The 26115-nt window shown below is 32.3% G+C and overlaps 1 protein-coding gene across 1 annotated transcript; it reads right to left on the reverse strand.

The window, feature by feature from the left end:
• Positions 1-9149: 9149 nt before the first annotated feature.
• Positions 9150-12030, reverse strand: LOC143228597 (thiol S-methyltransferase TMT1A-like). The gene is made up of 2 exons (XM_076459822.1): positions 11891-12030; positions 9150-9449 (listed from the first exon to the last, which is right to left on the reverse strand). The coding sequence occupies exons 1-2, from the start codon at positions 11999-12001 to the stop codon at positions 9150-9152; spliced, it is 411 nt and encodes a 136-aa protein (XP_076315937.1). The 5' UTR covers positions 12002-12030.
• Positions 12031-26115: the final 14085 nt, after the last annotated feature.

Consider the following 26115-nt stretch of genomic DNA (forward strand, 5'->3'; position numbering starts at 1 on the left):
CTGATGTAAAACAATAGTAAATATAAAAATCACATACAATATTCACGGGAAAACATAGGAATCGTTAAGTAACTTCAAATATGTATATTGTTTCTAAACATATTTAAAATATTCCAGAAATAATTATTCATTATTGTCAATAATGCTATTAAATTTGTTATAGTTTGTTAAGGTTTTAAAGAAAACACTGTTTTGAAAAGTACATGAAATATGTGAAGAATGTTTTAATAATGTTTAGTAAAAAATAGTTAGTATTCTCCCTAGGCAACAGATTGATTTCTGGAATATCTCTAATAAGTGATTATTAAAGTGAAACCCTTCAACGATCCACTTGCGATATTCGGAACTTTAGGATTTTTTTCTTTATCTCATCATCATTGTCAAAATGTCAGGAACACTTGTGTGTGATGAATCGTTTAACATACTCTTTGTCCCTATATATATACATGGAAACTAGTGTAATATATTTTATATTTATGGCACTCACACTTACCATTTGTATTTCAACCAGATTTCTTTTGGATGTCGGCAAAAATAACAAAACTTTACAGCAATTTCTGACACAATAAAAGAAGAAAACATTTTAACGAAGCAAGAGACTTTCTTTTGGTATCAGAATTAAAAGAGGAAATGAAGAATACAAGTAATGATTTAAAACAGTACCAGTAACCTTTGTTTTTATATGTATATTTCACACTCCTAAATTCCACGTCAATTTTAATTCCAATGTTACAAATAATATTGCAATAGACGAGTCAAAACAAATCATTGTATGGGTGTATTTTAATTGGTTTCAGATAATTTTCATCAGCAATAAATGCATACAGTATGTTACAACACTGGTTTAATAAGTCAGATAGTGGTGAACATGAAACAGAAATTTGAATAAACTTCAACCTTTAAGAAAATAGCAACAGCACGAAATCAGATCATGAAGTAGTGGAAAGAAGGAAATGGATATAAAGTTAGAGTATCGACAGAAGGTAGAGAAAAATGAGACAGGAAGATAAAAAAAACGCCAAAAATATATACCGAAACGAGTTCCAGCCTAACTCACAAAGAAATCCGATTGCACAATTTCCCCTCAAATTAATCGTTAGTAAACACACTAACACACTCACCATTTAGCTTACTAAGTAAATCATAGCTGAACACTATGAATAAATAGAATTTTATATTCTAGGAAAGACAACATTACGGCCATGAGACAAGATTTATTATTTATAAACAGAAGATAATGAATTAAAAATTACTGTAAAATAAACTGTTTTAAAATCAAGATAAACAAAAACTTAAAATGTGTAAGGACACAGTATATAAAAAAAAATAAAACTCACAAACTGATGACATAAAAAAGAAAATTGGTGAATAAATCACACATACAATTAATAACTATCTAGGATTTACCACATTAAATGCTTGCACTGGGAAACATCCTTTTGAGTTCCTTGTATTTGAATTTCGCGGGAAGTTATACAAGGGTTATCCGCGCTAGCCGTCTCTAATTTTGCAGTTTAAGACTAGAGAGAAGGCAGCTAGTCATCAACACCTACCACCGACTTTTGGGATACTCTTTTACCAAAGAATAGTGGGACTGACGGTGACATTATAACGGCCCCAAGACTGAAAGGGCAATCATGTTTGGTGCAACCGGGATAATATCAGTGCACCAACTTTATTTGGCTAGAATTTGGTTTACTCTGGTAAACTGTTATGATCATATGTGATAAAGCTAATGATGAAATAAAAATTATCATATGTTACTTATAGATTTCCACAGTCACTTACCAAGGAAATTATAAAGTTGATCCTAATGGTAAAAATAAATGTTAAATAATAGTTTTAGTGTAAGTTTTACTTATAAAGTAAGACTTTACCCACTATAATCACACCTTGACCATATGTTTTCAAACACGGGTCATAATAATCTATTGTGTTGATAGAAGAAAATAGTTTGTTTTTCTTAACATTCAACTACTTCTTTACAAGTTGTCTTATATACCTATTAAGAATGAAAGCAAAGATTTCTTGGTTTACAGTTTTATGCTTCCAATGCAAAATGAAGAAAACACTCGCTATCAAGACGTCAATTATAACGAAATTACTCAGGCTTACCATTAATCGGATTAGATAGTAAAAGAAGCGAAATAAAATTTGGCTTCAGTCACGAGTTTTTTAGTTTTTCCTAAACACTCATGTGATTGTTAAATAAACGCGCAAAGACTCAGAATGAATACAGCGAGATAAACCAATGTAAGCACAACCAATCATGTTAGTGTCCTTGAAACCAAACTTAAGTGTAATAAACGAAAAACAACAACCCATGCATCTATGATATGCTAAGAGAAAATTATTATACACGCGTATTTATCCAATACACTTGGAAATATACATTCGATGTTCTTAATATACACCATTGCAGGTAAAACATTTTTAACACAGTATTTAACAACAAAAATACAATAGTAACAAACTCTTGAGACAAGTAATACATTTTATATTTATATGACTTTTTGACAAATATAAGAAAAAATAGTATTTTGATATTAATCAAATTTGATGAAACGACTACATCAAGTAAAGTCTCGGAATATTTATGCTCTATCTGACAATTCATGAAAAGCTATACTATGGCTATGTGCACAAGCAGTCACTAATCGTGAAATGATAGACAACAGAAGGAGATTACGAGTCAATAGTATCAATCGTAAACTATGAGACTAATATTTCTTAACTGAATAGAGAAATATGATCATTATTCTTATAAAGTAATCTGTCAAACTACTGGAGGTTTTATGATTTTTAATACCATACATAGTAGTAGTTGGATTTAATGAATGATATGAGTGTTCGGCTACGGATTCTTTTACGGTAGGTGTCTGTGACTTGTTGACGATAAATTTGACGAAAAATAAACATCCATAACTCAGGTTGTTTTAAACTGATATGTTCAAAACAAGTCAATTGTATGTACAAAACGTTTTTCACTAAGTGTATGATAATTGTATCTTAAATTCTATACAGTTCTCTTATTCTTGTGTAACGATTTTAGTATCATATATCTATTTTAATATCGGTGTTTATTCATGTTAAAGTTGTGCTTATAAACGTACAAAACTTCTTTCTATCTTGTTGGGATTTAGCTATAAAGATCCTATCGGTCATGTCTTTGATCTTTTTCTCCCTCCTGTACGTTGATTCACATTTTCTGATGAATGTATTTAGAAACTCTACTTGAGTACCAGAGTAAACCACACCTTATACCAGCCTCTTTCAGGGTAATGTCTTTGTGTTATTTACAATTACATTCGTATATAAATACCACTTCTCACAAATAGTTCCATAATATCTTCCCTTTCAGAAGGTTTAGGCTTAAATTCAGAATTTTACATAAATATATTATAACGTTTTTAAGCAAGTCTAAGTAAGTGACCTGTTTTTTTTTTCTCACATATATTTTCACTTGGGAGAGGTGCTTAGGACAATCATCAGTTTTTATGCAGTATATCTCTTGCTCACATAATAAATAATTTTTTTCTCCAATTTTTCCAGAAATAAGTCAGTGTACTATGTAGGAGTCCGTCTGTTACTGTTTCTGTGTGAATATTTGTGAACAAAATCGGAGGAAGCTGCTCTAGGGATTTTATAAGCTGTTTTGAGTAGTGTGTTTTATTTGTAGTTTGGTGTGTACTAGTATTAGAATTTCGTATCGTATTTAATTACAGTTTGAAAGTATGTTTTGTAGTTTTTTAATATGTTATCGATTGCTTTTTCACTTTCTCTACCAGTTATTCGATTAGAAAAGTTTGATTTTCGTCAGATTTTGGTTCTAATATTTTTAGGTGGTTTATCCATGTCAGTTTGAGTCATATATTAATCATAGAAACTTGGCGGATGTAGCATTGATTTTAATTCTATTTTTGTGACAGTATTCACTTATTGAATTTATTGTTTGTTTGTTTCTTTTTGAATTTTGCACAAAGCTACACAAGTGCTATTTGCGCTAGCCGTCCTTAATTTTGCAGTGTAAGACTCGATGGAAGGTAGCCAGTCATCATCACCCAACGCCAACTCTTGGACTACTCTTTTACCAATGAATAGTGGGATTGATCGTCACTATATAACGATCACACGGCTGATAGGGCAAGAATGTTTGATGCGACGGGGATTCGAAACCGCGACCCTCGGATTACAATTCGAGTGCCTGTATCACCTGGACATGCCGAGCCTATTGTTATGGTCTATAAATTCTATTTGTTGCCTTCTATTTGCGTTTGTTGCGTTACATGTGTAATTTTAGTATTTGCCGATTAGATCTCTTTTGGAGCGTTAGCATTGTGATTGAGGAAAAGATGCAATTGAGTAAACTTATATCTATTTATTTTATTGTTGAACAGTAAATCCTTGTTCAAATTTATTGAAACAAACGGTCATTTTACAATATTTTCAGCATGGTGGCCGATGTAGGTTCGCTGGACCCGCTGATTTCCTTTTATTGTCATTTTTCCACACAGACAGCGTCATGAGCTGTGTTTTGCAGTATGTTTGATCTATTTTTTGGATACATGACGAAATTTTGAGGAATATTACGTCATTCAAAATTGCGTTAGAAGGGCATGGAGACCAGCCAAAAAAGAGCTTACCAACTCAATGAAGACTAAACGGTATCAATGGGGTTTGAAATATAAGAACTGGACGCAAGAGCAATGGAGGAAGGTCCTATTTAGTGACGAGACTCATTTCTTCGTACACGGTCAAAGAAATCTGCATGTTCGCATATCTCCAGGTGAGAAACGTGGAGAATCTCACATCAATCAGCTCGTAAAATAACCCTTGAAGAAGATATTTGGGGATTTTTCAGCTAGTATGGCGTCGAAGGCTTACGTATCGTAGAAGGTACGATGCAAGGACCACAGTACATTGAAGTATTGCAGAGAAGAGTCGTTCGAGAATTGAAAAAGAGATTTCCAGATGAATCTGGCATTTTCAGCAAGATCTGACTCCGTGCCACACTTTGAAACTTGTGAAGAATAAAGGTGCTGGACAAGCCTGGAAACTCTCCGGACTTAAATCCTATTTAAAATATTTGGGCGATTTTTAAAGAAAGACTTCGGGGAAAAGACTGTACTACGAAAGTAATGCTAACTGAAGCCACAATTGAGGTGTGGTACCGCGATTCAAAAATTAGTAAAGATTGCAGTCAACTGGTGGACTCGATGACAAAGCGGATTATTGATCTTCTGAAAAATAAAAGAGTTCATATCATGTACTGATTTGTGAGTAATTTTTAGTTTCTCAGAAATAACACGCAAAAAGTTGAAAAAATTGTAATTTTCCGTCTTGTTTCAATTAATTTGCACAAGGGTGTAAATTTCCGCTATGGTAACACTTGTTTAATTATTTAGGACAATATCAGGTATTATGCATTCGTTATTACGACTTAATTTCTGTTACTAATAGATTTGATTCATGTAACGTTCTATGTACACGTTCTTAGAAAAAAAGACATAAACATGTTAGATTTTAAGAACAGTAAATTATCAAAAACGACTGTATACCACTCTACGCAAGTAAGTAATGTTTTAACCATACCTTTGTAGGTTTTTCATTTCGAAAAGTAGTTATAAACAAACCGTAACATCACTATCACCGTTACTACAGTTATATCACTAATACAATCGTTAAACATTGTGAACTTTTTCAACCCTTTTGGTAACAAACATGTCCTGATGATTAGGTCGTTAGGCTCAAAATATGACTATTGCAGATTCAAATACCTGTCTTCGAACACGCTCACCCTTACTACTGTGGGTAAATTATGATGTGATTACTTTTGTTTGGTAAAAGAGAAACCCAAAAGTTTTCAACGAGCTATGTTAGTTATCTTCAGTGTATCTTGTTAAATTAATGCCAACAAATGGAGACAGTCTGACCGATCTTTTATAATAAAATACGAAATATTCTTTAGAGTAGGTGTCTGTGACTTGTTGGCAATAACTTTCAGCATTAAACAAACAGCACACAGTATATTTTATTTTAAAATAATATATCAAACTAAGTTAAAATATATACATAAGTTCGTTGCACATTTAATCACTACAGATTATTTCAGAGCTTTAAATAGATATCAATTTTACTCAAGTTCACCCAGGCTGGTTACTTTAGTAAACAGCTGATAAGAGGAATTATCCTTTTCTGCTGTGTTGTTGCACAAAGCTACATTAGGAACTATCTATGCTCAACCCACCACGGGTATAGAAATTTGCTTTCTATCATTGAAAATGTGAAGATATACTGCTGTACCAATTGGGGAGACAGTCAGTGACACTTATGTCACAGTCTTTGTTACCATAGTTGTCTTCACAGCTTTATATAATTGTTTATTTTCCGTAATGGTCCACACAGGTGTGTTCAAATAATTTAGAACACAATTATTATATATTCAATTATTGCAATAAAAACTGTGGTACTTCACTTGGTGCCTGAACTCACAATCACGCTATCTAGATCTACCTATTTATTTTAACATGCGTTAAACTATTGTGTTAAAAATAAGGAGCTTCTGCCCTATTATTGTACTCAGTTAAAAAAAATAAATAAAACAACTCAGTTACATTTGGTACAACCATCATGTAGTTTTTTGCGAAAATCCAATCAACCAAATCTATTGAGTATTTTGGTTTGGCAAAATGAAATCTTATGACAGGAAGAAGCACGTCCCATTTTCACCTGAGGCTTTTGACATTTTATAGCTAACTTAATATTTGTATAATGGAACTGTTTTAAGTTTTATATTATAGTTTTATTTTACGTATGTTGGTTTAATTATATGTCGACAAATTAGAAATTATAACTTCTTATTTTTTTATGCTTTCAAAACTTTGTTTATGTGTACGATAACATTTAATAATAACAGTTTACCAAAGTATGAAGTACCTTTTTCTACCCGAGTAAACATAGTTTTCGAGGCAAACAAAGTTGATGCACAATTATTGTATTTCATAGAGTTTATTAATAAATGTTATTTGATGATTAACATTATAAACTGATTTATATGTTTGTTTAACTAAATGTAGAATTGAAAATTATAATGAAAATATTTGTTGTTAATAGCACAAAATGTGTGAACAAATGTTTCGAAGAATCAAGAGAGGTTGTATCCCTAACGTGACGTTAAGAAATCTTAGAACGTTATTAATGAATTTCTTTAACAATTTTTGCCATGGGTAAATTAAACTAGAAAAATATACTGGGAAAATGAGTAGACGATTCCCAAACATTTGTCATAAAATAACAAAAATACTCACCTGAGAAGTGTGTGTAATCTAATGTTAGAACACCAGAGATAGAGCATACGAGCAGTAATTTTGAAAACAAAGATGAGTATTTCATAAGATAACCTTTCTAACAGAAGTGTTATAAAGTAAATCATTAGTGTGATGGCTATAGACAAATAATTAGTGAAGCAGTAATTAATGTTTTGCATTCTTTTCCATAGGAACTCATAAGGATTTTCCCAGTGACCTTGTACGTGCCTAATTTTTATGTGCTAAATCATTCAGTAAAATTATTAAGTTTATGTGCGACTAATTCACGATTTTATTTGTTATGTCTTTAGTTTCTCAGTTATGTTTCATCTTCTGTATTGTATCTTTCCACGTTTTAGTTTCATATTCATCTTGCATTAATAGCAATGTATCAGAAATTTTCAATAGCTGTAATGTTTTTTAAATTCATTATCGATAATTCACTGATAACAATTCTTGTGTCATGGCCAAGAAGTTGTCCGTTTTGTTTAGAAAATCAAATTGTATTTTTAATATCTATGCTATGTATATATTTTTGTGTTGAATAATATGGAAGCTATAAACTAAATCGAGCTCAACTGTTATTAATTAGTTAGCTTAATGGGGAGTGTGTTTGTTATTGATTAATTTGAGGGGAAATTGTGCAATCAGTTTGTTTGTGGCTTTCTCTCGATACTCTAACTTTTTATTCATTTCCTTCTTTCCACTACTTCAAGATCTCATTTCGTGCTGTTGCTGTTCTCTTGAAGGTTGAAATTTATTGAAATTTCTGTTTTATTTTCACCATTATCTCGTTTATTAAACCGGTGTTGTAACATACTGTATGCATTTATTGCTGATGAAAATTATCTGAAACCAATTAAAAAATAATTCATACAATGATTTGTTCAGACTTGTCTACTGCAATATTATTTGTAACAACTGTTTGAATTAAAATTGATGAAGAAATTGTGTAATTTGTATATTTACTATTGTTTTACATCAGATTCTGTATCGAAACATTGACAAATAAAAAAGATTTTCCTCTACATATCAGTCTACTCTACATGTTTCCACAACCACACATTTATTTGTTTGACATATTTCATTTAAAACAGGGTATACATCAACATTTAAATTTCAGTTATTCAGTATTCATTTATTCACTCTATATAGCTATGGCATGATTTTAATTTAATCAAAAATACATTTTGTAACTTTGTTTATTTAAAAATTCCTTTCACAAAATTCTTCGTGCAGAAAATTGACATAATATTTATAATATTATTCTCAAGTATCTGTTTTAGCTTGATGGTATAATAAATTTATGTTTCATATGTTTCTGTTACAATTTATTCATATTTTAAGATGTTTTTTATAGAAAAAATAACAAAAACTTTAGATTACAATGTGTACTTTTAATCCTCTTTTCAACCTTTGGTTTTTATTAAACATGTAGATTCTGTAAAAAGTTGGATTTTGTGATTAAACTTTCTTAATGTGTTATCAATATTATTGTCTGGCTAAGTTTCTAATTCAATTTTCAAAATCTGTTTTAAAAGATAGTTAATGACAGCATTTCTTCAATGGAAATTGGTACTATTCTTTTGCAGAACTATTTTGATGGGTGTCCTATTGTAATGCTAGATACAAATGTTTACAGTGTATGTTATATATACTATATTGTCCTATTAGTGTCACTATAAAGTTAGGACGATTTCTTGGTTAAATTACTTACCTAACTGCATAAAGTATGAAATGTTATTCGAAGAAATGAAGCGCTTTGATTACTTGGAAAGGACTTTGCATTCTTCTTAAGCTAAATAGAACACAAAATAAAATCATCAGATTTTATATTAGTAATTAATAATTAAACCTTTTTGTTGCCAACTGGTCACAATAACCATAACTTCCAGACCAAAGGAATCCTTTAGTAGCAATACCAACTACATGACGCCGACACAGGAAACATGATCCTTCTATGCCAATCACACTTTGAGAAACGTCGGTAAATCCTACTTTTCTTACAGAAACTGCTGTTTCTGAGGTTAGGTGGCAGTTTTCAAAAATAAACGTCCATAACAGTTCCATAATCATTTGAGCGAAACGTTTCCAAGTTTTACGATCATACCCGATATGTTCAAAATAAAGAAATTTCCCTCCCTACTTAGCAAATAAATACTAATATTGAAAAACAACAACAGTAATTTAGAATCCCTAAACAAATAAAACCAAAAATAAATCAATTACAACAACAAGTACAGTTGTAAGTAATTACAATTTGCATTTTCAAATGTATAAAATAAGTTCATAATAAATATTATATTACTACACGAGATTGAAACACACAGCAGTAGCATGTAAGTTTCTCACTATATATGTATAGGTTAAGGGTAACCAATAAAACCAGCAACATATTATAAACATTGTTTTTTTTTTTTATTTACCAATCATTTTCAGAGCAGTAATACTTTCTCTGGTGGTAAGCCATGTAAGCTTTGATAACTTTCACAAATAGACATACAATAGCATGATTACCTCTTGGAAAATTATTTTATGTTTTACAAATGTTTTCTTACTTTATTGAACAATGCTACTAAAAGGCAATCTTTATTGGTTATCCTTAATTTAGAAATTACGAATTATATCATAAGATATAACAGTACGGTTATAGTGGATGACTACTGGAACTATGCAACATTCACACGGAGACATTCTAGGGTGTTTAACAACAAATTTTGTCCACTCTGTAAATGTTTGTTTTGATATATTAACCTTTTAACCCTAAAATACTTTGGTTGTTGTTTAGCAAAACCATATTGGACTATTTACTATGTCCACTACCGGTAATCGAATACTAATTTTAACGTTGTAATTTCATAGAATTAATGCTTTTCCACCGGGCGCAAAATTAAAGCTGAGTCTCAAATACCAATCGGCGTTTTTAAGTATATTTTCTAAATGATGTACGCATCAACTTATATAAGGGTCCATAGTTTGTTTTGGTAACAAGATCCCTGATAAGAAAAGAGTAACGTTACTAGAAAACACTCTCAATATTGCAATTAATCCCACTAATTACTGCTAGTTTATTATGTATTTCAAATCGTTAAAGGCGAATGGAAACATTTAAAGTTCGAAAGTACTCTTATATTCCCACAAGTTTTTCGTTTCTTTAAGTTTCAGATGTAGGTTTGTGGTCTTGTTGTTGAAATGCTTGATAAAAGTGAATCATTTTTCTGAACGTTCTGGTTCATTTTAATATTGTAAAATAGATCATTTAAGGTTATTACCCTGGTGTTATTTTGAGCTGAAGTATTTTCTTTGTTATCTGAACTTGTTATCACAGGGATTCCAGGTGCAGGTGTCAGAAGAATTGTCAAACGCCTTACACGAGGGTTCTAACAAGATTGCGAGAAGTTCAGTTATGTAGATAATTAGAATCTATAGTTGTGCCCTTTTCTTGAGCTTGTAAGTTTGTAAACAGTAATGATAAAGGGTATCCAAAATAATCATTTTCATTTTCAACGTAGATAAAACAATAACCACCAAACATACACAATATCAATGTATAGCATGTTGCAGACAAACCATAAAAGGTGTAAGCTGTAAAAAAACCTACATTTTGTTTGTGTATGATTTATTCATTTAATTACGTCATATGCAGGAAAAATAAATTTTCAGTTCGTTTTACGTGTACACATTGTTGAAGCTTTGATTATAATTATTACAATGAATAAGAACCTCAGCGGTTCAACGTTAAGCCTGAAAACTCAAGTTTAAAACCTGTCTCACATCCCTGTGGTAGGTACAGTATAGAGAGTTCATTGTGTTACTATATACTTAGCTCTAAAGATAAAAATGTATTTCCAAGCTAACTATTCCATTCTGATTTTATTAGCTTTTAAAAGGAACGATTTTTTTAGTGTATTCCGCATTCTTAGTGATTAACAGAAGCCATTATTCTAGATGTATTTGTATAGCTCAGAACATAATATATTTAAACTCGAAGAAACATATATTTGTCACATACATTTTATGAATTTGTTCAATATTATCAACCGTATCCACGACTTCTACATAAACTATTAATAAAAAAGGGGATCATGCAAGTCCAAACGTATATAAGCAGAGAAAATGCCCAATATAGAGGACTTCTCAATATCTAACTTATAATCGTACCTTTGCAGTCACGCAGTAAAGACTAAAACAGGCAAGACTGGTTTGTTGTTAAGTGCAAAGTTACATAACGAGTTATCTGTGCTGTGCCCACTATGAATATCAAAATTCACTTTTAGGGTTATAAGCCTTCCTGAATGCCCTGCGATGAGCTACTGTTGATCACGAACTTTGTTTTAGTATTAAGATGTGTAAACTTAGTTCAGAATACTTTTTGTTTATCCACCTTATCCATACAATGTTTTCGTTCGAGTTACAGAAATCAAATAATATAAATGAGAAGTTGTGTTGGTTAAAGTACACGTAAGGTATTAGTATTATTATGCAATATTTAAACAGTTTTACTGTGAAACTGTTAAGAAATACTAGAAATGGAAACCGCAATTCTGCATTTCCACAGCTATTTTCTTGTTTTTACTACTTACAGGTACAAGTACTCTCTTGATCTCGTGCAGAACGTCCTGAATCTTCATCACAGAACACAAAACACAAGTTGACACAACGACTTCCACACTGTTCTCAGATCTTTCGGCCATGTTTTCTGCCACCGCGCGCACACACTATTCCACGTGAATATGTCGAAATTTCTCGCTATTCTTCTTAAAATAGGTTTCAAAATACGGGTTATGTTCGACACATATTAATCTGCACCATATTGGATAATATTTGAGATTTACACCAGAACCGACACCAATCTCTAGGACTCTAATCAAACCTTTTCCTTGCGTTTTTAAACGTGGATCATAAGAAACCAACGTGATCATATGAGAAAATAATTTTCTTTAAAAACGACTAATTTCTTCTCTATGCTTTGTGACACATACCTATTAATAATGACAGCAAGTATTTGCTGTTTTATTTTTTTAAGTTTGCAAGGTAACGCCCACAATAAAATTACAAATACGCTCGCTACTATGCCTTAAGTTAAAACATCATCATTTAGGTTCGCCATTATTCCATTTACTGTGCGGATAGCTCGAGAAATGGTATTTGGCTTCAGCCACTCGAGTTGTCTTACACTTTGACAGGATACATTTCTGTAGATAAAAAGTTAAGTCCTAACTCGGTCAAAACTGGCAAACCACTCTAAAACAGACACGTGATACTTACATAACCACCCTAGGGCACTCAGCGAATACAGGGAAATGTTCAAGTGCATGCGCGACTGGAATCCTTGATTCAGGACTTTAGTGCAAACAACATTTAGATCTATGATATGGAGAAGCACGTGGTATACTAAGAGATTGATGTGTGGTTGTAGTTACATGGTGCAATAATGTGTAGTAGTAGGCAGATATGTAGAGTAAAATGTTTTATTTGTCGATGTTTGAAGGTTACAGTTACTATTCTCTTATATCAGTCTCTACATTCAAAGTGCAGGGAGAAGAAAAGAGAATGGTTTAGTTACTTCAAACACATACATTCTTTGATTGGATGAAAATTTAAAATATTCCAGAAATAACTGTACCTTGTGATCAGTAATGATATTAAACTGTATGTAGTTTAAATTAAAATATTCTTTTGAAAAGTTCATGGAATACGTAAACAAAGTTTTATGAACGTTATATCTGGAATAACTATGGTAAGAAATTATTGAAGTCCTTTAACGATTTACTTGAAAGATGTGAAACGTTACAAGAAATAATCGGTATCTTGTGATGAATATATTTTTTTCTTTTACAAATATTTGTTTCTAATGCATAGAATATCTAGATACCTAACAAGCAAGCGTAAGTTATTGAAATGCCAAGAACGCTTGTGTGTGATAAATTCATTAATATACTGTTAATCGTTAGTTATATATATGGTTGTGTGTTTCCTTCTAGTAGAGCCAAATCGGGCTATTTGGTGAGCCCACCGAGAAGAATTGAACCCTTGATTTTAACGTTGTAATCCGTAGACATACCGCTGTAGTAGCGGTTGCCATATATATGTATATGTATATGGGAACCAGTGCGTTACATTTTCTATTTACAGCACTGAGACTCAGCTTTTCTACAAGTGATAGAGAAAAAAAAATGTTTAACAAAAACAGAGATATTCCGTTGGTATCAGGAATAAATAAAGTATTGACAAATTGAGGATTTAAAATGGTACGAGTAACCTTTGTTTTATATGTATGTTTCACACTCTAACTTCCTCATCAATTTTAATTTCAAACAGTTGTTACAAATAATATTGCAGAAAACAAGTTTAAACAAATCATTGTATGGCGTATATTTTAATTTGTTTCAGATAATTTTCATCAGCAATTAATGCATACACCATGTTACAACACCGGTTTCATAAATAAGATAAAGGTAAAAATAGAATACAAATTTGAATAAACTTCAATCTTCAAGAAAACAGCAACAGTACGAAATCGGATCATCAGGTAGTGGAAAGAAGAAAATGGATAAAAATTTAGAGTATCGAAAGAAGGTAGAGAAAAATGATACAGGAAGTTAAAAAAAAACGCCGATGAAAAATTCAGAAACAAATTCTTGCCTAACTCACAAAAAAAATCCGATTGTACAATTTCCCCTCAAATGATTTGATAGTAAACACACTAACACACTCACCATTTAGCTTACTAAGTAAATCATAGGTGAACTCAATTTAATTTATAGCCTACAATTTATTCAACACAAATGTATGTATTTACATATATTAAAAATAAAATTTTATTTTGTAGGAAAAACAACAGTACGGCCATGAGACAAGATTTATTATTTATGAACAGAAGATAATGAATTAAAAGTACTCCAGTATAGATTTTGTAAAATTAATTAATTATAATTCAAGATAAACAAGAACTCAAAATGTGTAAGGACACAGTATATAAGAAAAAATAAAACTTACAAATGGATGACATAAGAACGAAAATTGGGAAATAATCACAGATACAACTAATAACTTTCTGGAAGTATTTACCACATGAAGAGCTGACACTGGGATAAATTCTCATGAGTTTCCTTGTATTTGAATTTCGCGGAAAGCTACAAAAGGGCTAACTGTGCTAGTCGACCCTGAGTCATCACCACCTACTGGTCTACTCTTTTACCAACACATAGCGGGATTGACCGTCACATTATAACGTACCCACGGCTAAAAGGGCGAGCATGTTTGGTACGATCGGGATTCAAACCCGTCACCTTCAGATTACGAGTCGAACCCACCTAGACATGCCGGTCCTGAGTTTTCTTGGAAAAGGATGTAAAAAAATAAATCACTTCTCTATCTGTAATTCATTTATTGATTTAATTACCACATTAATGTGATGACTGTAGGAATATAATTATTTGTAATTAAATCTATAACTGCGTGCAGAAAAATGATTTACTTGATAATACTTCTGTTAAACATGCTATTTCGTACCTTATGTAGGTATCCAACTTGTTTTCAATATGAATGATCGTATGCTCTATGTCTAGTGTTTTAATATTAGATTACCTATACTCCTTAGGTGTATATATTTGTTATTTTATATTAAAAATCTTCGAGCTTTTATCGAGGAAAATTTACAACTTTAATTGAACCCTGACAAAAATTGTTCAACAAATTCAGTATTCAATATTTCATAAATGTCACGTTTAGGATACCACCTCCCTCATTTCTTTGAAATATTGGTTCACACTGTTTTTGGTATTAACAACAAACATTTTAATTATAATTATATAGTAACAATGGCTGATATATTGTTAATCTCAACGAAATATAATAAATGCACACCTTCTTTGTTTCCCTTACAAGGTATATTCATTCGGGAAAAAACATACTTTATACTTTGGCAAATTCCTGAGATTAAATTTTACCATGTACATAAAACGAAGTTTTGAAAGATTAAAAAGAAGAAGATATAAAATTTCTAATTTATCGCCAACATATCACAGACACCTACTCTTAAAGAATTTTTTTCATCTATGTGTATAAAAACCCGTCAAACTGTGTGAACTAGCTGTCACTAATATAGCAAGATACACTAAAATAAAGCAGATAACAAGCACCACCCACTCTTGGCTACCCTTTTATCAACTAATAGCGGACACATTATAATGCCCCAACAACTTAATCTGTTTGCGAGTCAAGCACCCTAAACACCAGTCTGTGCCTGTAACCCATAGGGTTGAAACAGTTTACAATGTTTGAAGACTGCATTAGTGACATATCTGTAGAATGTGGTATCAGTTTGTTAATAACTACTTTTTGTAATGACCCTGACGAGAGTTCCACGTTAGTCACAGAACAAGCAAGGTGTGCAGATATCTCTGTTATTATACTGTTCAAGACGTAAGGATCAACTACGCTAGTTATACCAACGGTAATTGTCGACGGTTTGCCGTCACACCTTACGTCGCTACAATTCACCATGTTCATCGCCCAAACCAAACTAATGGCAAACATCAAACGTTCCAGAACCCGAATCCTAACCCGGGGCGGAATTCTCATTCAGCCTGCTACTCCCGCTGATCAAGTTTGTCTATGTCAACCATGGAACACTGAATTAAAGTAAGTTGTTCCCCAACCAAAAGTCCTGTCAGTCTCTTCTCAGTATTCCTTAGCGACGTCGACCCAACCATACAACCAGAAGAAATCAAACAAGCCAAAAAATCTCAAATCAAGCCAAGTTACATGCTGTACGTCGAATTTTCTCAAGAAACACCAATCTACCTAAGTACTTCATGAAGATAGTGACAACGTCAGAGTACAGTGCTGATTGTATTTTACGTGACGGGTGTGACTATCATATATTTCACTATAGAGCCGAACGCCCGCATCGCCGACCCTCCAACTCGTGGTCAAACAAAGTGCCCAGACAACATAGACAATCAACATACAATTTTCAATGGAAAACTACAGAAACACCGCGGAGTCCAGAACCAGTTAGAAAGAACACGAATGCAAATTCAGACAACTCAACTCTAAAGACTACAACTCTCATTGTTAACAACACGTGAAGCCTTAACAATCCAAGAAAGACAAGTGCTGGTTCCTGCCAGACCTCAGTTCCAGTTTCACGAAATACAACCACCAGCCAGACTCAGACCATTCACATGACAACTATCGACGCGCCAGTTCAAACAGAGAAACAGAAACAATCGCTCAGAAGACACAAACGAAAATGATAAGAAACAAAGCATTCCAGACCGATGAAGAAAAATTCACTGAAGAAGAACAGTCAGTTGATCCATCCCAAAGCTTACGTTTTTCTATATCACCAATGGGCTTGAGGAGTGAGCGCAAGTTCAACTTGAAGTACCTACCTGTTCTACAAGACCGCAGCCTGCAGTTTTCCTAGTTACCAGACAACCAGCCTCTTGTACCATTGCTACAACCCATCAGTTTCCTTTTTATTCCAAAATGTTTTTACAAATCATGATTTTTCGGGGACGGTCTGGGTAAATGTATTAGCGTCCAGGTCTCACTTTTATCGTGTCACTTTCATATCCCTCCCAATTCTTCACCTTAAAAAAAATTAAAACAAAATAAAGACTAGCTTCCAAATAAAGTTCAATAATCTTTCACGTAAGGGTATGAAGAGGAACCACAACGTTCCTGATCACCTAAGTTGGAGAGAGAATTCTTCAGACTTCTCTTTCTCTAAACTAAACATCTGCTAAGTTTATTTGCGTTTGAGTTTTTTTGTAATGAAAAGTTCTCTTGAGAAATGGTTAGAATATTACTTGTTTGTGTAAAATGATATATAATCTTTTTGACAATTGTTAAAATCAGCATTCATCAAATTTCAGCCTGTTTTTGAAGAATGTTTACACGGACCATATAAATTGTGAGGCCATTTATATCATGGTCTGATCATTTTTTGGTGGCATGTAAATACAACTTTGTATTTGCAGAATTTACAGTTAAAACGGTTAAGGTTTAAATTTTCAAAATTCTTCTTCAGCTATGCTTTGAAACTCCTACAAATGACGATGTTCTAATGGCCTGACCACTCCATATATGCTTCCTACGGCTATGCTACGTACAAATAGTTTTAGAAAAAACCAAAACCAAACATTAGTGAAGCACGTATATAAATACATTTATAAAGCTAATCATGAAATAAAATTTATTGTATGTTATTTACAGATTTCCATTATCGAATTTCTATGGGAATTATAAAGTTGATCCTTATGGTACAAAATAAATATTGAAATAATAGTTTTAGTGTAAGTTTTATTTATAAGAAAAAAGGTTTTTCTTAAAACATGCAACAATTTCCTTACAAGTTGTCTTATATAACTGTTAAGAATGGAAGAAAATATTCCTTGGTTTACAGTTTCATGTTTCCAAAGCAAAATGAGGACAACACTCGCTATTAAGCCGTCAATTATAACAAAATTACTCAGGCTTACCATTAATCGGATTACTGTTGGTAAAACAAGAGAAATAAAATTTGGCTTTATTCACGAGTTTTTTAGACCTTCTTTGGGCAGCTTTATCCACGCTAAAGATTAAAGTCCAACCCATATAACCCAGCCGAGTTTATTAAATACGTGACTGTTAAATAAATTTAACGAAAAATTAACATCCATAACTCCGTTTATTTTAAACTAATATATTGAAAACAAGTCAATTGTATGTACAAGAATGTTTATTAAACTTAGGGTATAACAATGTATCTTAAACATTCTACAGTTCTCTTATTCTTGTGTAACTATTTTAGTATCATATATATATTTCAATATCGGTGTTTCTTCATGTTAAAGTTGTATTTATAAACGTAGAAAACTTTTTTCTATCTTGTCGGTATTTAGCTATAAAGATCAGGACGGTCATGTTTATTTAAAGATAAAGATCCTATCTTGTTGGGATTTAGCTATAAAGATCCTATCGGTCATGTCTTTGATCTCTTTCTCCCTCCTGTACGTTGATTCACATTTTCTGATGAATGTATTTAGAAACTCTACTTGAGTACCAGAGTAAACCACATCTTATACCAGCCTCTTTCAGTGTGATGTTATGCTTGTGTTATTTACAATTACATTCGTATATAAATACCACTTCTCACAAATAGTATCATAATATCTTACCCTTTCAGAAGGTTTAGGCTTAAATTAAGAATTTTACGTAAATATCCTATAAGTAATATTTTAAGTAAGTGACCTGTTTTTATTTCTCACATATATTTTCACTAGGGAGAGGTGCTTTGGACAATCATCATTTTGTATGTAGTATATCTCTTGCTCACATAATAAACAATTTTTTTCTCCAAGTTCTCTCGAAATAATTTAGTGTATTATGTAGGAGATTTTCTGTTACTGTTTTTGCCTTCGAACATTTGTAAACAAAATCGGAGGAAGCTGCTCTAGAGATTTTATAAGCTGTTGTGAGAAGTGTTTTGTTTGTAGTTTGGTGTGCACAAATTTTAGTATTACGTTTACCCATGCTAAGGCTGTCTAGTCAATCACAGTTTGAAAGTATGTTATGTATATTTTAATATGTTGTCGATCGCTAATTCAGTTTCTCTACCAGTTATTCGCTTAGAAAAGTTTGATCTTTGTCAGATTTTGGTTCTAATATTATTTTGATGGTTTATCCATGTCAGTTTGAGTCATATATTAATCATAGAAACTTGGCAGATGGAGTAGTCTGAGGGACTGTTCCCTTGATAGATAGGTTTGGTTGTTGTTTTGGAATTTTAGTAATTTTCTAAAAAATCACTAGTTGGTTACTTTCTATGTGGATTTTAATTCAATTTTTTTTCAGTATTCACTTATTGTATTTCTTGTTTATTTGTTTGTTTGCTTGTGAATTACGCGCAAAGCTACACGAGGGATATGTGCGCTAGCCATCCTTAATTTTCCAGTGTAAAACTAGACGGAAGGTAGCTAGTCATCACTACCCACCGCCAACTTTTGGGCTACTCTTTTTCCACGTTGAAAGGGCGAACATGTTTGGTGAGCCGAGGATTCGAAAACGCGACGCTCGGATTATGATTCCAGTGCTTAAACCACGTGGACATGCCGGGACTTTTGTTGTGATCTATAAACTGTATTTGTTGCCTTCTATTTCCGTTTGTTGCATTACATGTGAAGTTGTCATGTTTGCCGACTAGGTCTTTTTGGAGCGATAGCATTTTGATTGTGGGAAAATTTATATCTATTTGTTTTATTGCTGGACAGTAAATTTCTGCCATGGTAACACTTGTTTAGTTATTTAGGACAACATCAGCTATTATGCATTCGTTATTACTACTCAATTTCTGTTACTGATAGATTTGATTTATGTAACAGGACTATTCCTTTGTTTTTATCTTGATTATTAAATCTATGTTTTCTGATAGTTGAGTAATAATGTATTTTAAGTCTGTTATTTTCATATATTAAGGTTTCACTAATTATTACAATTCATCGGTTTGTTTTTTTAATTGTGTCTTCGATCTCATGTTTCTTGGAAGCAAGTGCATCTTGAATGTTGGTATACAGGACGGAGAATTTTCGAGGATAGGATTGTTGTGGTTGATGTGTTTAATTGTGAAATGTATGGTATGATGTGTTTTTTGGTATATTTATCAGTAGTTATACGTAGTTTTGTTTGTGTCATTTTTTATTATTCTGCTATGAATGCTGCGTAAATGTTTTTAATTATGTTCAGTTAAACTTGTCTTAAAAATTTTCAGACCATGGCCTAACTGTTACTTTTGTAGCCTGTGTAGACTTTAATAAAAAAACAGGAATACTCTTGTTGGATTTTAAGAACAGTGGTAAATAATCAAAAACGACTGTACCCAAGCAAGTAATATATTAATTATTTCTCTGCAGAATTTTCATTTCAAAAAGTAGTTATAAACAAACCTTTACCACAGTTACAGATATATCACTAATGCAATACTCGAACATCCTGAATTTTTTTCAACCCTATTGGTAATAGATATGTCCTTATGATTAGGTTGTTTTTTGCTCACAATCTGAGGGTTACAGATTCAAATACTTGTCTCCGAACTTGCTCGCCCTTACAACTTGCGGGAATTATGATGTGATTACTTTTGTTTGGTAAAAGAGAAACCAAAGAGTTTGAACGAGCTATGTTAGTTATCTGATTTTTCTTCATTGTATCTTGTTAAATTAATTACAACAAATAGAGACAGCCTGACCGATCATTTATAATAAAATACGAAATATTCTTTAGAGTCTGTGACCTGTTGGCAATAACTTTCATCATTAAACAAACAGCACATAGTATATTTGTTTTAAAATAATATATCAAACTAAGTTAAAATATATACATAAGTTCGTTGCACATTTAGTCACTACAGATTATTTCAGAGCTTTAAATAGACATCACTTTTCCTCAAGTTCACACAGGCTGGTTACTTTAGTAAACAGCTCATAAGAGGAATTATCCTTTTCTGCTGTGTTGTTACAATACAATCAGAGATTTGTGTTTATTTGAAGTTACGCTCAAAGCTACACGAGGAACTATCTATGTTCAACCCACCATGGGTATAGAAATTTGCTTTCTAGCATAGAAAATGTGAAGATATACTGCTGTGCCACTCGGGAAGACAGTCAGTGGCACTTATGTCACACTCTTTGTTACCATAGTTGTCTTCAAAGCCTTATATAATTGTTTATTTTCGTTAATATTCCACACAGGTTTGTTAAATTAATTTAGAACACAATTACTATATATTAAATTATTATAATAAAAACTGTCTTGCTTCACTTGGTGCGTAAACTCACAATCACGCGATCTATAACGACATATTTATTTTAACTTTCACTAAACTATTGTTTTAAAAATAAGAAGCTTCTGCTCTATTGTTGTATTTCAGTTTAAAAAAAAACTCAGGTACATTTAGTACAACCCTCATGTAACTTTGTGCGAAAATCCAATCAACCAAATCTGTTGGGTATTTTGGTTTGACAAAATTAGATCTCATGACAGATAGAAGCACATGACATTTTCACCTAAGGCCGATGACATTGTATAGCTAACTTAATATTTGTATGATGGAACTGTTTCAAGTATTATATTATAGTTTTATTTTACGTTTGTTGGTTTAATTATCTGTCGACAAATTAGAAATTACATCTCCTTATCTTTCTATGCTTTGAAAACTTCGTTTATGTGCACGATAACATTTAATCATAACAGTTTACCAAAGTATGGAGTACGTTTTTCTACCCGAGTAAACATAGTTTTCTGGGCAAACAAAGATGGCGCACAGTTACAGTATTTCATGATTAACTTTATAAACTGATTTATATGTTTGTTTAACTAAATATAGAATTGATAATTATAATGAAAATATTTATTGTTAATAGCACAAAATGTGTGATCTAATGTTTCAAAGAAGCAAGAGAAGTTGTGTTCTAAATGAGACATTAAGAAATTGTTATATAGAATTTTATTATTCAATTGCTTTAAGAAATTTTGACATGGATGAATAAATGTAGAGAAATCTACTGGGAAAATATGTTGAAGATTCCCAAAAAAGAAAAACGTTATTAGAAAACACTCTCAATGTTGCGATTAATCCCACTAATTACTGCTAGTTTCTTATGTATTTCAAATCGATAAAGGCGAATGGAAACGTCTAATGTTGGGAAAATACTTTATATTCTCACACCTTTTTCGTTATCTTTAAGTGTCAGATGTGGGATTGTGGTATTGGTGTTAAAATGCTTGGTAAATTTAAATCGTTTTTCTGAATCTTCTGGTTCATTTTAATGTTGTAAAATATATCGTTTAAGGTTATTACCCTGGTGTTATTTTGAGCTGAAGTGTTTACTTTGTTATCTGAACTTGTTATCAAAGTGAGTATTCAGGTGCAGGTATCAGAGGAATTGCTAAATGCCATACACGAGGATAGAACAAGGTTCCAAAAAGTTTAGTCACTGTATCAATAGGAATATATAGTTGTGGCCTTTTCTTGGGCTTGGGAGTTTTAAACAATTATGTTAGAGGGTATCCCAAAATAATCTTTTCATTTTCAACGTAGATAAAACAATAACCACTAAACATACACAATATCTATGTATAGCATGTTGCAGACGAACCATAAGGGATGTAAGCTGTAAAAAACCTACATTTTGCTTGTGTATCATTTATTCTTTTAATTACGTTGAATGCAGGAAAAATAAATTTTTAGTTCGTTTTACGTGTACACATTGTTGAAGCGTTGATTATAATTATTACAATGAATAAGAACCTCAGCGGTTCAACGTTAAGCCTGAAACCTGAAGTTTAAAACCTGTCTTACATCCTTGTGGTAGGTTCAGTATAGACAGTTCATTGTGTTACTATATACTTTGAAGAAAAATAATGTATAACCAACTATTCTTCAGAAACGTTTTTCCCTCGTACAAGCTAACCATTCCATTCTGATTTTATTGACTTTTGAAGGAACGATTTTATTAATGTATTCAGCATTCTTAGTGATTAACAGAAGATATTATTCTAGATGTATTTGCATACCTCAGATCACAATGTTTAAATTCGAAAAGAAATATATTTGTCACACCAATTTTACGAATTTGTTTCGTATATTACGTTTCAATAATATCAACCGTATCCACAACTTCTGTATAAACTATTAATAAAAAAGAGGATCATGCAAGTCCAAACGTAAACAAGAAGAGAAAATGTCCAAAATAGCGGACTTCTCATATATCTAACATATAATCGTATTCTACCACTCACGCAGTAGGGACTAAAACAGGAGGACTGGTTTGTTGTTAAGTGCAAAGTTACATAACGAGATATCTGTACAGTGCCCACTATGTATATCAAAATACACTTTTAAGGTTATAAGCCTTCCTTGATGCTTGTCGCTGAGGTGGTAAAAGCACTCGAATCGTAATCCGAAAGTCGCAGTTTCGAATCCTCGTCTCACCAAACACGCTCGTTTTATCAGCCGTGGAAGCGTTACATAGTGACAGTCAATCCCACTATTCGTTGGTAAAAGAGTAACCCAAGAGTTGGAGGTGGATGATGATGACTAGATACCTTCCATCTTGTCATACACTGCATAATTGAGAACGGCTAGTGCAAATAGCCCTCGTGTAGCTTTGCGCGAAATTATAAAACAGAAACAAACGATAAATAAATACAACAAATGAATACTGTAAAAAAAATAGAATTAAAATCTACATAGAAAGAAACCAACTGGTGATTTTTAGAAAATTACGACCACTCCATTCAGACCACTCCATCCGCCAAGTTTCTATGATTAATATATGACTCAAACTGACATGGATAAACCACCTAAATAATATTAGAACCAAAATTTGACAAAGACCAAACTTTCCTAAGCGAGTAACTGGTAGAGAAAGTGAAATAGCAATCGACAACATATTAAAATCTACAAAACATTCTTCCAAACCGTAAATGACCAAACAGCCCTAGCATGGGTAAAGGTAACACTAAAATTTGTGCACACCAAACTACAAACAAAACACTTCTCACAACAGCTTATAAAATCCCTAGAGCAGCTTCCTCCAATTCAGAAATATTCAAACACAGAAACGGTAACAGAAAAACTCCTACATAGCACATTGAATTATTTCGATAGAAAGTGGAGAGAAAAAAGTATTTATTATTATGAGCACCTCTCCCTAGTGAAAATATATGTAAGAAATAAAATCAGGTCACCTAAGTATTAGACTTACTTAAAAATGTTATAGGATATTTATGTACAATTCTGAATTTAAGCCTAAACCTTCTGAAAGTGTAAGATATTATGGAACTATTTGTGAAAAGTGGTATTTATATTCGAATGTAATTGTAAATAACACAAAGACATTACCCTGAAAGAGGCTGGTATAAGATGTGGTTTACTCTGGTACTCAAGTAGAGTTTCTAAATATATTCATCAGAAGATATGAATCAACGTACAGGAAGGAGAAAGAGATCAAAGACATGTCATACAGGATCTTTATAGCTAAATCCCAACAAGATAAAAAGAAGTTTTGTACGTTTATAAGCACAACTTTAACATGAAAAAACACCGATATTAAAATAGATATATGATACTAAAATCGTTGCACAAGAATAAGAGAACTGTATAGAATTTAAGATACAATTATCATACACTTAGTGAAAAAAGTTTTGTACATGCAATTGATATGTTTTGAATATATCAGTTTAAAACAACCGGAGTTATGGATGTTAATTTTTCGTCAAATGTATCGTCAACAAGTCACAGACACCTACCGCAAAAGAATCCGTAGCCGAACACCCATATCATTCATTAAATACTACTACTACTATGTATGGTATTAAAAATAATAAGACCTCCAGTAGTTTGACAGATTACTTTATAAGAACAATGAACATATTTCACTATTCAGTTGAGAAATATTAGCCTTAGAGTTTACGATTGATGCAATTGACTGGTAATCTCCTTCTGTTTTCTATAATTTCACAATTAGTGACTACTTGTGAAGATAGCCATAGTATAGCTTTTCATGAATTGTCAGATAAAGCATAAATATTCCGTGACTTTATTTTATGGAGTCATTCCATCAAATTTGATTAATAACAAATTACTATTAATTTCTTATATTTGTCAATAAGTCATATAAATATAAAATGTATTACTTGTCTCAAGAGTTTGTTACTATTGTATTTGTGTTGTTAATTACTGTGTTAAAAATATTTCACCTGCAATGGTGTGTTTTAAGAACTGCAAGTGTATGAGTGCAAGGGTATTGGATAGATTCGCATGTATTATCATTTTCTTTTAGAACAGGGGTGTGCAACATTTTTCGTCGGTGGGCCATATAACCAACTTTATCAATCAAGCGGGGCCACTTAAAAAACAAGCTTATTCGTGTACATGCACAATAAATTAAAAAAAAATTCTCAAAATGCAAGCAAAATATTTTATATTTTTGCATGAGTGATCATTTTAGTGCGACACTTGAAATTTAGAGTCCTTGCAGAGCTTGTCAATATCAGCTTTGACAGAAGTGGTTGCCACTCTTAACTGACTGGTCAAATGTTCATCAGTCAGCTGACTTCTACATTTGGTTTTGATGAGCTTCATTTTGGAGAAAAATTGCTCACAGCAGTAGGTGCTACCAAAAAGGGAGGCAATTCTTTGTGCATGACGGGACAAATTGGGAAACTTTTCACGTACACAGAGTTTGTAAAAGTCTAGCAAACTGTTTTCAGAGAATTTCCTTTTAGTGTCCATGTCAGCCTGCAGTTCAATGAGTTCCATTTGGCAATCATCAGGACTGTCTTCCACTGCCAAATCAAAAGGCTGAGCGAACAATTTCAATCTAATTTCAGTTTGTCTGAAATCTGGAAATCTGTTTGCAAACTCATCACGCAGCTTTTGTACACTGGTTCCATATTTGGTGCAATCCAGATTAGGAAATTCCAGTTTCCTGGTTGCAAGACATGTAAAATGGGTCAATATGGCTCTTCTCAACTGAACCTGGAAAAGTTCCAATTTCTTCTCAAAAGCACAAATATGCTCAAACAACTTATTCACAAGTTGACTTTTCCCTTGTAGTTTTAAGTTTAAATCAGACAGATGCTGTGTAATGTCTGTGAGGAATGCTAAGTCATTCAGCCAGTTCTCATTGCTCAAGAAGTCCACATTCTGACGTTTGCTCTCCATGAAGAACTTAATCTCCTCTCGCAGATTCCAGAATCTCTTCAAAGTGGCAGCTCTACTAAGCCAACGTACAGCAGAGAAGTACAAAACATCTGA

This window comes from Tachypleus tridentatus, chromosome 10, assembly GCF_004210375.1.
Source record: "Tachypleus tridentatus isolate NWPU-2018 chromosome 10, ASM421037v1, whole genome shotgun sequence".
Classification (NCBI taxonomy): Eukaryota; Metazoa; Arthropoda; class Merostomata; order Xiphosura; family Limulidae; genus Tachypleus; species Tachypleus tridentatus.

What these genes read in the sequence shown, in the direction of transcription:
- LOC143228597 (XM_076459822.1), bottom strand. Translation starts at nt 12,001, where the DNA reads ATGGCCGAAAGATCTGAGAACAGTGTGGAAGTCGTTGTGTCAACTTGT. An exon ending in TCAAGAGAGTACTTGTACCT is followed by an intron (nt 9,450 to 11,890) that starts GTAAGTAGTAAA and finishes TTTGCTAAGTAG; the next exon opens with GGAGGGAAATTTCTTTATTT.